Source organism: Petromyzon marinus, chromosome 48, assembly GCF_048934315.1.
Source record: "Petromyzon marinus isolate PM22_M1 ecotype Great Lakes invasive population chromosome 48, UKy_Petmar_22M1.pri1.0, whole genome shotgun sequence".
NCBI lineage: Eukaryota > Metazoa > Chordata > Hyperoartia > Petromyzontiformes > Petromyzontidae > Petromyzon > Petromyzon marinus.
Window position 1 is genome coordinate 932,620 of NC_133714.1, and position 13,801 is coordinate 946,420.

Consider the following 13,801-nt stretch of genomic DNA (forward strand, 5'->3'; position numbering starts at 1 on the left):
AAGAATGTGGATGATCTTAGGGAGTTTTGCACCATTTCGGATAAGCACATTGAAGGTGAAATTTGTCACAGCACTTGTGTTTTGGATACATTTAACTGGGCAGAATCATACCAAGAAAAGACTGCATCACACTAACATTATCTGTAATGTTTTCTTTAAAATATTTCAAAATAAGCCATGAAGACAATCACAGGATTCTTAAATTATCAACGGAAATATTTTATTTTATACACCTTTTTTTATACAGATCCCCGTAACTATATCCATCGCTCACTGCACACACATTGCTTGATTACCAAATGAATGATACGATAAAAAGAATGCTGTACACTGTACATTATTTATTCGACTGCTTGTAGAATGCAAGCATCTCATCCAACTGGGTGGGTGGTTGTGCGGGCGTGTGTTGAGAGGAGTCGGATGTCCGTGGACCCTGGGTGGCCATACGGGGCAGCCTCTCGCTGCTGGGAAGGGTCCCCGCTTTGTTGCCACTGAAGTAAGTCGTGGGAGGGGCAAACTCAGCTGGTCGATCGCGTGGCAAACGCTGCTGGGACCCGTGCCCCTTCTGCCAGTCCTGCAACATGAAGTCTGCACGGAGGAGAAAATTATGAAGCTAAAATAAACTTTTTTTTATTTTACCAGTTAAGGCCCACATGAGCTACGTAGCTCTTTTTCAGAAGCGACCTGGGCACAAATGATAGCTCAACGAGGAGTGGCTTATCGGGTGAAAATTTATAGCAGCCAAATACTCTAAAACAGATGTTTCTAAATGTGGAAGAGAAAAAAAACGGAGGATCCGGAGAAAAATCCACACGATCACAGGGAGAGTATGCACACTCCAAATATACAGGCATCAGGGACGGCATCGAACCCACGAGGCAGTTAACATCTTGCCACCGATGATGTTATAAAACCACCGCAATCAACGGAGTAAAAACTTCATTTCATGAAATAGGAACATGACAAAAAGCTCTCCAATGTTTTTTTCTGCTTCTGGACTAACACGTGTTGTTCGTGATGTGCGACGTTTCGCGAATCGTGCTGGGAGCTCTCCAGGAACTGCTGATTCGTTAGGATATGAAGCTGCCAGCAACGTGGATCAAAATATCAGACACTCAACAAAAGGTACAACCGACAAACACCATCGGCATAGCTGCAAAAACATACGCAGCAGTACCAACATGAGCAGTTATTTTTGTACTCAAGCAAAGTACATTTTAAAAAGTGTGACTTGAGTTAGTCATTTCAATATGCCAATTTTATTTTCTGCAGACAGCAGCACATGCCATCTATATCAGGTAAAAGCTCCATTTTAAGGCAGAACCGGACCTGAAGCAATGACCTTTATAGAGGTCAAGTGACCACACCACTATATGATCCAGCCTAATAGTACATGAACATCACAAGCATCAACAACTCTTTAGACTGTCATATATACTAGCGTTGATCATACTTGAACGTTCCGCCAACAAAGGCCACAAAAACCAGACAGTACGCAGCCCGATGCTTTTTGTCTTACCTTTGCCTTTGTCCCAATCTCGGACCCGTGGCATTTCTCCCTTCTTGGTGTCTCTTCTCACTTGTACCACGACGTCCACCTTCCCTGCACTCGGCCCTGGCTGGAGGACATCCTCTGCAGGCTCTGACCCAGCACGCACATGTTCTGTAAAACAAAAACGATTGAGGATATTTGTAGGGGTACACAGTGTCATTCAGATAACATTCAATAATTACAGCAATTAGACAAGTTAAAACGTGAGCGAATGTTCACCTTAAGTTCAGAAACAGTATTTTTTTTATAACCAATTAACATCGATTTTAAAATCCAAGTGCCCTTCACCATGTTCATGAATAATACAAATGCAGGCTCATCCTGCCACTGACTTGATTTGCAATTTAGTGGGGTTTTTTTAACTCTCATTCATGACATCTTCTATCGTGGACTGCTACGATTTGTTTGCACCTCAGTGCACAAAGCCTCAAAACTTTGGTGGATGCAAAGTCATCTCCGTAGGACGTAATCTATCCTGCAAGGCAGTGACCCGAGTGCTGGACAAAGTGACGACTGTTGCCAGAACACGGGAGGGCTAAAGCAGAGCTTAACATTCCATATAACAGCAGTTAGCAGAAGTTCAGCGCCCACTAATGGACACGATCAGAATCTTTTGAAAATAAAAATATAGATTCAAAATGTACTGAAAGCGATTGGTTTTTGCTTTTCATAATTCATGCACGAGAGAATCAAAATGTGCACATTTCTCTATTACCGCGCCGCAGAGGCGGTGTGTTTGAACCAACCTCCATCCAGCGTCTCTCCTTCAGGCCCATCCGTGCCAGGCTTCTTGCCCTTGCGTTGTCGCACTCGCTCCAGCCGGGCCTCCAACACGGCCTGCCGCTTTTCCTTCAGCTTCTCTCTCTTGGAGCGTTGGTCTAGTGTCTGTACAGAAGCAAACCACGCTTGGCGAGTGTACGCAGTGGGGGTGTAAAGCAAACGATTCGCCATTGGATATTCGCAAATATCAATCCCAGTACGGAACCAACTTAGCGCATAGTCATCCCTCCAGGGTCAATGAGATGGGCAACGAAGATTGTTCAACGACGCATTGATCAATCGATTCTTCATGTCCACGATACATCCAAACCACGTCTTGAAATGTTGTGAAATTTCCACAAATTACATGTCAAATGAATTTAACCAACTAGTTAAGCGAGGGAAAAACGCTACAACATCATTCCGGGTGATTTCCATAAAATGTTGGGTAAAGCTTCTCGGTTGGGAGGATGATTGTCGAGTTTGGCATCAGATTAAGGAGAATGAACATTAGAGTGGACATTTATTTTTAAATAATTGGAATCGAAATAATGGATGTGGAGGCACCAAAACGGAGAATTATAAATAACATTAAATTCACTCTCATGGATAAACCATCAAATTCAACACGAGCTATTTGAAAACGGGTTGGTGTGATGCAAAGGTTACGCTTCCATGCTTCGAAGCAGAGGACAACAGGGTAATTCCAGGCAAAAACAAGCAGCAACTGACTTGGGCAATCGACAGCGATCAGTCAGCCGGTGGGCAATGCAGAGGAACCATATTGGCCCACCTGATCACGCAGCATATCCAGGGTATCCATCTGTCTCTTGCGCTTGAGCTCATCCTTGGAAAACGCAAAGTAGCCGACGCCCAGATCTCGCACCTCTGTTTTGAACACAAAGAGGACGCTGCACATGCATACACAAACACCCGCACACGCTTGCGCATGCGAGCAAGCCTCTGGGACCAGTTTTGAACCTTTGACCCTATCAGAAGGGTCCGGCTTGTTAAACGCAATGCTACTCTGGGTTGCCAAATGTTACGACCCATGACGCTTGACAACAACGCAAGAACGAGTTTGTGCATAATGTTGATTATTTTTCGTTGACTAGGGTGCCGTAGCTTTGACGGGAGTGCTCCTGCCAATAACATCCAGCAATCTCTCCTCGTGGGCCTGTGTGCGTGTGTTCGCACCGTGCTCTCGGAGGTGTTCGTAGTGGATAGGACCAATTGGCTGTGCCCGGAGCTCCTCCTGCTCTTTCTCCCAGCGCTCGCGTTCCATCTCCTTTCGCATATCCTCCGACAGCAGAGTCCGTTCACCGGCCACGGGCCTGCCAGGTTACACACAAAGATTCATCAACAAAAATCAACAATGTATAATGAGTGGTCATTCACTTCCTGCCTCCCCGTTTGGAGAACAGCTCGTGTGTCATGTACATCCATTTACATGAGGGTACATTTCTATATGTATTAAAACAAGTTAAAAACCTGTATTCCGTGTAAAACCACTCAACATGAAAACATGTACAAAGAAATGTCATGTCACGTTGGGTAAATACACGTATGCGTGAATGCCCGTTAGCTAAACGTGGTGAAAAGAGGAATCTCACCCCCTGCTGCCAGCCAGCTTTTTGTCCATTTCCTGCAAGTCACGCAGGTCCTTCCTCAAGCAGCGTCTCGATCGGCCCAGCGAGTCCACAAAGTCAACCCTGCACACACATAAATCAGGTGCATTGACAATTGTCCATGCTACAAGATTGTTCTCCCCTCTCAATACTCACATCGACTGGCGTGTGCATTTAGAGACATGCACACGTCTGTGCAATGCTAAACTCCGTTTCATGTGTGTACACAATTTATGTATCTTAAGAAATACAATTCAATAGATTTTAAATGCAATTGCATTTTGTGATTTGTACTAAGTTTCAGGACATGCAGCATCACATGACGCACTGGAAGAAGCCACGTTTTTTAGTTGGTTTTACTTCAAATAGAGGAGACAGTTTACAGGCAGAGGAAAAGAGGAAGGCCTTGAGCCTGAACTTCAACCGGGGCAGGGAGTTGGTAGCATGGATGTCCAACAGCAGGGAATTACAGAACACGGGCAGCAATTATTAAACTAACTGAACTTTTTTATTTTACCAGGTAAGGCCCACTGAGCTAACTATTTTTCAGAAGCGACCTGGCTATCACAAATGATAAGTCAACAAAGATGCATATCATGTGGAAATTTACAGCAGCCAAATACTCTAAACGCATGTTTCTAAATGTGGAGGGGAAAACCGGAGCAACCGGAGAAAAATCCACGCAACCACGAGGAGAACATGCAAACTCCAAATATAAAGGCATCGTCAAGGTCGGGATCGAATCCACGACCTCTTGTATACAGCCGACAGAAAGACACGACTGACCAGCAATGCTAGATAATGCCAAATGAAATTACAGATTGAATTTAGAACATAACAGTTCACAAACCTAAGATAATTAATCTCGAAGATCACCTTCAGGAAACACCCATCCTAACCCGTTAAAAGGCTCTCACCATTCTTCACTCGGGTTTGATGGTGCTGGAATATCCTCATCTTTAGCCAACTCCTCCTCCTCCTCCAGTCCGTTTGGATGCCTGGCCCTGGTTGCCCCTTCGTCTGGGCCCACCACCACCTCCTCCTGCTCCCGGAGGCCACGCTGCACCACTGCGTCTTTTTGTTTGTTGAGAAACTTCTGAGTGAAGTCCACCAGGAACATCTCCTCTGCCTCCTCACCTTTCCAAGCCATCCAATATTAAACACACAAGATACATGTTACTCAAAGGGTTTATAAGAAAAACACACATGATTTAAACGTGAAAATGTACCAATGGAGGTAACTGCAGAAGAACAGGTTTGACTCGAACACACAATTCCCAAAGTGTCTGCAGTGTGAATAAGTGACTTCACACAAATTAAATTCCTTCAGTACTCCCAGATTTTGTAACTTTTCTCCCATGATGCAGTTCTGCAGCCTTAAATTAATACACATTTATTTCCATTTACACTGCATTGAATGTATTCACTCTTGAATGTCTACGAGTTAATGTGCTATTCTTATCTATAGATGAAACCATTTGAGATTTGGCGTGCTTGCTCATTGTGCTGGAAAACACTTTCATAAGGTGTATAAAACAGGTCAATGCACAACACACGTTATCTTACGTGCATATATTGCCTCCTTGCTTGTTTGTTATATACAGGGGCAGGGCCAGGATTTCAGGCCGGGGTGACATTCAACAAATTTTAATTTAAAAAATGATTAGAGTCCGGCTGTTGAACTAGACGCCATCGGTTGGCGACACACTCTGACAATGCAGTTGCACGGAGCCTGCCAGACCGAGTGTCGTACACTTATACGCAGAATGTCACCCCTGTCACCCCCCCTGGCTCTGCCCCTAGTTATATATGTGTGTTTATAATTTTAATCGACATCATGAATCAGAGTCCTGCAGTTGACATAGGACAAAGCAGTGGTGTTTTGTGGCCAGAGTTCACTCACTACCCATGACAGAACACCGGTGGTAAGGGACACGATCATGTATTATGGTTCTCCATACCAGGCAGGCCACCCTTCTCCATCTGGTCGTACAGCTTTGCTTTTTCTTCCAATTTCTCCCTGTAAAAATCACAAGAAGAATGACCAATGGTTGTTAATAATTAAGACCATTCAGGGGGAAAGAAAATAATCTCGAAAATATTACTTTTGCTGCTGTATGCCACAAAATAAACATTTAATTAATCGGTACTGTGGAGCATGTAATAAAATATTTAACCACTGATTCTCCTCATTAATGCAACTCCAAAAGGCAGCAGAGCAGGAAGATGGGAAGATAGGTAAGCATAAGTGGGCTGGGTTTGTTGAATGGGTGGGTAAACTATGCAGGATAGATAGTGAGACTGGAAAACTAGATATGCAAAGTAATTGGATTGGAGGGCAGCAAAGATGTGGTTAAATATTCGGAAGTTAGCCATATGTAACTTTGCTATTTTGACCTGCATGATTCACAACCTATACTTGAAGTACTCTTTCCTATAACATCAGTCAACTCAGCAGCATTCGTTTAACGGCCTGACTGATGATGTGGCCCAGAAAGATCAAACTGGTCCAGTTTCCCTGCTTTAATGCTCCTTGAAAACATGGGTAGAGAAGGCCACAAGGCTAATTGATTAATCTCACCTTGTGTTTTATGGTTTGCTCCAAAATAATTCATCTTAAAACATTCTTCACTTACATTGCCTTGGTGCAGTTTAGTTATTGAACATGTTCTGGTGTGTGAAGATGTACATAGTTCAATAACTGCCTGCTTTGCTTATAATTAAAGCACTTCAGATGTAGTCCAGGTCGCATTCATAACACGGTACAATGTTGATGACAATGCTAATGTTGCCGAGAGTTGCAACCTCTCCTAAATTATTTCCATCCCATTGAATTATCAAGAGAGGTGGTGGTGGTAGCTTGGGAAGTCCTTCATCCAGCCGTGGAATGAACATGCCTGCTCATGAAAAATCAAGGGAACTCCAACTGTGTTGAAGTGTAACCATAACTCACCTCGCCTTGTCCAAAGTCAATTCCTCCTCCGTCTTTTCCTTCTGGTCCTTCTCGGAACGTTCCGCAACACCCACATTCTGTTTGTTCCAAAGTCCTGGTTTCTAAAGCACAAGACCAAAGGCAACCAATAAAAGCACAGGTGACAACATTTACCCATGTCACTCTTGCAAATGAGACTTATCCTGGCTAAACATAATAAACTTGAAACAAGCTGGAAAACGTCTTAAATATATCATCCTTATGGTGGTACCCCGGGGTACCAAATAATAAAAAAAATGGCCGAGGCAATTAAATATTTTATTTCTGGGACAATATTTTTTTCCAGGGGTGAACTTCACTCCGCGACTGGGGTACCAATCAATCCGAAATCGGTGCCACTCCGCGATGTCGAAACGCAGCGAGGACGACCGCTCCGAGATCCTAAACGCTCGTACGCATCAGTGCATCGTGAGTACAGCTCATCCAGATGAGTCGATTGCCGCATCGCCGACCATCAACAGACTAGAACTGACTGCATCACGGACATTATGCGAGAGCCGGGGTACTATGGTACCCCTGGGTACCGCGGTTCATATATGAAAGGCACAAAACCATCCACTGGTGCAATTTTGTTACAAGATAACACTGAACCATAAGCGTAAAGGCCAGTATAGATCATTACTCTGAAATTGTGAAGATAAATATGCCAATTACCCACGATTGGTGGATTGATACGACTTTATTTTACCAAGTGAAAACCCAACATCGAGACTGACAAGTCCCTTTATGGGTGACCTGAGTCAACGAGTTACAACCAACAAGATACAATACAACCCAAACATGCAAAGCTAATACAACAGAAACTTAGCCCGTGTATTTTCACCTTGAAAACCATGACGACCTTAACCATACATGCTGTTATAAACGGGAGACACCAGCGAATATGTAATTTATCCTATTGTCTACCGAGATCAAGTATTCTGCTGCATACAAGCATACACTCATGGCCACGTTACCTTGATGGGAAGCCTTTGACTGGGAAGTCCTTGCTCTTGATGGATCTTCTCCTGCTTGAAAGACTCCTGCTTGCGGTAAAGCTCGGCCTTCAGGTCCACCAGCTGGAGAGAGAGGCGTCACGACACACATGGTGAGGATTGCACACAATCGTTTACAGCCTTCATACAGGGTTTTTGTTGGGTTAGATCACGTAAATAAAAATGCGTCGTTAAACCCGCCACCACCCGACACAGCCAGTTTAGTAAGGTTTGTCACGTAAACAGAACGTGCCAATTCGCTACCAGTACAGCACACCGGTGTGTTGGAGAGCAAAGCCACAACATTTACAATCTGAGTACGACGTTTCGCCAGTAATTACAACCAGCTTCATCAGGCGACAGCCAGATTTGTGGAGAAATCCTCCCGTCGCTTGCAAGCTCTTCTTGCGCGAAGTGGGGTGGGGATTAATTAATGCATATAAATGATTATGGGTACCCATTGCTGGTTGGGTTATTTATATGGTAATCAACGTGCATTATGCATGCGCATTATGTACGCCAATTATTCTTGTAACTCCTTTAGATTGTGTGCACTAAAATAGCAGTACCTGTTAATGTCCAACGGTAACCCCTATTGAAGTATGGTGACCTGTTTCGGCATGCATTTAAGAAACGTACCTTCTCGTAGTGATACCCTTCCACCACTCGACTCCACACATGCGAATGTATACACCATACATTGTATGGTGCGAAAGAAGTTCAACATACATAAATGACGATTGTGTTAATGGCAATCAACGATAACGACCTTCGATATAACAATGGCGTTAGTATTGATGGGGAAGATACTGTCCTCGTGATGCCTGATCGTACTCATCATCATGATCATGATCTATACATGAATGATGACAATGGTTCCTAAGCCTTTGGGCCGCGAGGCGGGGTAAGAAACACGACGACATACCGAGGACGCGTTCACTTTGAACACGATCTTCTTCGTCTTCTTGTCCATCGTCACGAGCAAATCACAAAGTAAACAATCCCCGCTCGTCAGCCACCACACACGTGAGGGGCTGTCCGGGGGACAGAATCACGGACTTCTCCCACCCCCCCGTGTACACGCCTTCACAGACTGTAGGGGCAAAGTGCTGTTAGCGAGCACCTGATGTAGACCGGCACGGCACACGAGGGGGTGGGTGGCCAGCAACCACGTCCGGCCGCCTTTGTCTCCCCAGTGGCGATGTTTACTGCACACCGCACCAGGTACTCATTTGAGGCCGAGTCGACCTAGGGGAGGCCCAGGTACCGGTACAGATCGTCGTCACGATCGTGAGCGGAGATCAAACTCGGGCCGCCGGGCTTCGTACCGCGAACCGCTCCCTACTCAGCTACCCCCTCGACACCCCCCCCTCGACACGGACTCCCCCCCCCCCTCGACACGGACTCCCCCCCCCCCCCCCTCGACACGGACCCCCTCGCGACACGGACCCCCCTCCACACGGACCCCCCGCGACACTGACCCCCCTCGACCCCCTACACGGCCCGAACCGCCACCACCACCACAGGGCTCCCGTAGTCGTCCCCACGGGGCGCCATCTTGCTACTCCCACACCCCCTGATTGGTTCCCGCGGCCGCGCGTAGATAAAACGCCGCATTCCTATTGGTTGGTGGGCAGGAGAGAGGAGGTGTGGGGGGAGGGCAATTGAGTGTTGTCCGGGTACGGGTCGCCGGGCGGATTCCGTTGCCGCGAGCGCGATTCGTTATTCGTGGTATACAGGTTTTTTTATGGATTACGAAAAAATAAGGATGTTTTACTCTTTCTGGCAATAAAAGAGGTGTTATGATGTTCAAACACCAAATAGAAACCTTTTGCAAGGAATAAAGTTCGAATTATCCTTGCAAAAGGTTTCTGTTTGGTGTTTGAACATCTTAACATCTTATTCTTAGTTTTTTCGGTAAAGTCACGTTGAAGAGAAACAACAAAATAACAAAATATATATAAAACAATAAAAAAATTCTCACGACGTTTCGACCATAACTCAAACGGTCATCATCAGGACACACAACGTCATGAGAATGTTTTATTGTTTTATATATATTTTGTTGTTTCTCTTCAACGTGACTTTACCGAAAAAACTAAGAATATGAATTACTGCAGTCACGAAAGCTTTAAATCAAAATCTTAACATCTGTTTTAATGCCAGAAAGGGTAAAACCGATTCTTTGACTTAAAACTTCTGTGACTGCAGGAGGCTTTCGCTTCCATCTCCATATATAAAAGGCAAAGTTGTCAATATGTGTGTCTGTTCAAAATGTTTAGCGTACTTCCCGACATGCAACAAACTTGAAATTTGCCATGTGGGTACTTTCCAGACTGTACACCATGCAAAAATTATAAAAATACACTTTTTTTTGGGGGGGGGGGGGAGTTCAATAATGCATTTTCAACCGAGAAGATGGATTCTGGCTTAGTAACCATTGGAAAGATGTTTTAAACCATTTCGGTTCTTAATTAATTGTATTTTACGATGACCTTCAGACCGCAGCTCTTTCGCCAGCATTGACTCTTAATACCTCTCACACCACGGTTAATGGTATGGTTTACAACATGGAGTATACTAGGGCCTCGCAGCTGTCTCTCTCCCCCTCCTCTGTTCCGACCATGGATGAACTCGTCCGTCTGAACGGGGCCCGTAGCTATCCGTGGTGCTGAAGTTGAGGGTAAGAATCCACCCATTTTTTTCGCCATATAGCATTGTGATATATAACGACTTATTGTTGGTAGCTTAGCTGATTGGAGAATATATAGAGTTTATTGATAACATGGAGGTAATTTATATTTTAGTTTTATTGGTTTACTATATATTCATTATATAGTATTCATTCATTATATAGTGTAGTGTATACCTAGTTACTGTTAATAGCTCAGCTTATTGAAGAATATATTGAGTACATTTATTCTATTGATTTAATTTAGACTTAGGTTTTTTCACATCGGTTTACTATATGATAGTCGAGTTGTTGCAGCCCCTTTGTCGTTCATGTACTAGGTGCCTCTGTAGATGTGTATGCTTTGACTTTAACATAACTATTTCTATGACCAGTCACAAGCTAATCACTCAGCTATTTCAATGCTAAATTCTATGCTAATTCCTTTGTCAAGGGGTGCCTCTGTGGATGTGTATGCTTTGACTTTAACATAGCCATTTCTATGACCAGTCACAAGCTAATCACTCAGCTATTTCAATGCTTAATTCTATGCTAATTCCTTTGTCAAGACGCTCTGTTTCTTCTCACACAGCTTAAAGGTCGCGGTCTGAGCTTGGCTGTGTTCGCTCCAGCGCTGTCCTCCAGACAGTCTCGTCCCTTCACCTGATGAAGGCCACTTGTGTTGTGGCCGAAACGTCGTGAAAATTTTATTGTGTTATTTTATTTTATCAATTTATGTTATTCTCATTCTACGTGACTTTACCGAAAGAACCAAAGAAGAAGATGGACAATTGTTGCTCGGAATTATATATTATAAAATTTGTGAAAATTTGAAAAATTGTAAAAGTTGTTTTAATTTAAAAATGTCTTGCAATTTTCAATGTTATTGAAAAGATATATCATATATGAAAAATGTTGCGAGAGTCTCTTACAAATTAGTCATGGGTGAAATAAATATATTTTTGTAGGATGGTACAGAGGGGAAAAGAGAGCCATGAAGTTAGCTATCCCCAGAATTTGGCGGGAACCCACCGACCACTCAAGCAACTGCTGCTTCTGCATGGTGGACCCTTCCAAACATCGGACTGGCAAGAATGCACCTGCCATCACGTATCCGGACCTGCCTTCATCCATCGCCCCGGTGCCACACTGCCATGAGCTCCCCGTACCCACTCCTCCGGAGAGAGAGCAGCCGTCTTTAGAAGAGAGCAGCAAGTCAGAGAGCGAGGAAGACGTTGTAGATCCAGATGACAATTTCAGAGGTGGAGCTGAGGAGAGAAACCCATACTACACCAACCAAAAAGACCTCAACGACTTGATCAGAAATCTTGGTCTCACCAAGTCCAGTGCCGAGCTTTTGACATCTAGGCTCAAGCAGTGGAACTTGTTGGATGAAAGTGTGCAAGTTGCAGATCAGAGGAAGCGTCACCAACCTTTTGCAGCTTTTTCACCCGTCAAGATGGGCTCTGCTTCTGCCACAATGTGACCAGTCTGTTCGAGGCAATCGGAATTGCCTGTAACCAGAATGAGTGGCGCCTCTTCATTGACAGCTCATCCAGGAGCCTCAAAGTCGTGCTGCTCCATAATGGTAACAAGTACCCGTCTCTTCCTCTGGCTCACTCGGTGCACCTCAAAGAGGATTACAACAGCATCAAGAGGTCATCGGAGACTTCAAAATGGTGGTATTCCTGATGGGTCTCCAAGGTGGTTTTACCTAGTTTCCCTGCTATCTTTGCCTTTGGGACAGCAGGGACACCAGGATGCACTACCACAGGCGGGACTGGCCACAGCGGACCGAGTTCTCTGTGGGGAGGAACAACGTCAAGTGGGAGCCACTGGTGGACCCCCGGAAGGTGCTGATGCTACCACTGCACATCAAATTTGGTCTCGTGAAACAATTTGTCAGAGCTGTAGATAAGGAGTCGGCAGCCTTCAAGTACTTTCAAGACCTCTTCCCTAAGCTGTCTGAGGCAAAGGTCAAAGACTGTGTCTTCCTCGGACCACAGATAAAGAAGATCCTGGAGTGCAATGAATTCCCCAAGAAGCTCACTATTAAGGAGAAAGCGGCTTGGGACAGCTTTGTCGCAGTGGTTCGTTGCTTCCTGAGCAATCACAAGGTCGAAAACTGTGTAGAGCTAGTTGAGACTCTGGTGATGAACTACAGCACAATGGGCTGTAGGATGTCCCTCAAAGTCCATATCCTTGATGCTCATCTTGATAAATTCAAGGAGAACATAGGAGCGTACTCGGAGAAGCAAGGCCAGCGCTTCCACCAGGATATACTGGACTTTGTACACCGCTACCAAGGTCAGTATAACGAGAACATGATGGGAGACTACATTTGGGGGCTAATTCGTGAAAGTGATTTACAGTATACTCACTCCAGCGCTGTCCTCCAGACAGTCTCGTCCCTTCACCTGATGAAGGCCGCTTGTGTTCTGGCCGAAACGTTGTGAGAATATTGTGTTATTTTATTTTATCAATTTATTATTTTATTCTCATTCTACGTGACTTTACCGAAAGAACCAAAGAAGTATAATCGTAAATATCGAAAAACTACTAATTTCTAAATCTTTTGTAGTATTTTTTGTATTACTTTGGTTCATAGTTTTTTTCTGACTTTATGTGAACGAAAAGACACAAATTCGCCCTTTTTCTCATTGAAAATAAGTACATTTCAAAATATCACTGTCCTAAGCAATTACGAAATAACACTTACTACCCAGGAACAAAAAATATGTTACATAGTGTAATGCATCGGTTTGTTTGGGGGAATATATCGTTTTGATTGCTGCATTGGCCCATAGAATAGCGAAGCTGTTGATGCATTTTCAACCAATGGTAGTGGACACTGGGTTGGTGGCACGTATGCACTTGTTGACATTCAGTGCATTGTGATCGAGTGGTTGTCACCACTAAAATCGCAAGATATCCGTATATATACACATAGGTCTCAAAACCCTCCAGGGTACTTTCCGACAAGGTAGAATTCTGAAATTTGGCATATAGGTAGCTTTTAGTACACAAACCACAGGGAATATCTGAAAATCCGAGACTTTTTCACTTGAAGGCCCCCAAATCTCGATTGTAAGTGCCCCATGAGCATGTTTGTGCGTGGTGTCATTCAGCAGCCGTTCAACATATAAGATGGCGAGATGTTTTCTCGTTTTTTTTTATAGAGCATTAAACAACAATTACAGCGAGTACCATTGGTTCCATATTGTA

The 13,801-nt window shown here is 44.2% G+C and overlaps 1 protein-coding gene across 1 annotated transcript; it reads right to left on the reverse strand.

Annotated features, from left to right (window-relative positions):
- Nucleotides 1-203: 203 nt before the first annotated feature.
- Nucleotides 204-9,274, reverse strand: CCDC174 (coiled-coil domain containing 174). The gene is made up of 11 exons (XM_032972297.2): nucleotides 8,831-9,274; nucleotides 7,888-7,989; nucleotides 6,893-6,993; nucleotides 5,901-5,959; nucleotides 4,857-5,076; nucleotides 3,925-4,023; nucleotides 3,509-3,645; nucleotides 3,105-3,199; nucleotides 2,299-2,437; nucleotides 1,520-1,663; nucleotides 204-588 (listed from the first exon to the last, which is right to left on the reverse strand). Exons 1-11 carry the CDS (start codon nucleotides 8,876-8,878, stop codon nucleotides 338-340), a joined length of 1,395 nt encoding a protein of 464 aa, XP_032828188.1. The 5' UTR covers nucleotides 8,879-9,274; the 3' UTR covers nucleotides 204-337.
- Nucleotides 9,275-13,801: the final 4,527 nt, after the last annotated feature.

Excerpts from the sequence above, each read along its gene's own strand:
- CCDC174 (XM_032972297.2), bottom strand. The coding sequence starts at position 8,878 with ATGGACAAGAAGACGAAGAAGATCGTGTTCAAAGTGAACGCGTCCTCG. Across the intron at positions 4,024-4,856 it reads TCAAACCCGAGTGAAGAATG|GGTTGACTTTGTGGACTCGC; the intron begins GTGAGAGCCTTT and ends ATGTGTGTGCAG. Across the intron at positions 3,200-3,508 it reads CGAACACCTCCGAGAGCACG|AGGTGCGAGATCTGGGCGTC; the intron begins GTGCGAACACAC and ends TGTTCAAAACAG.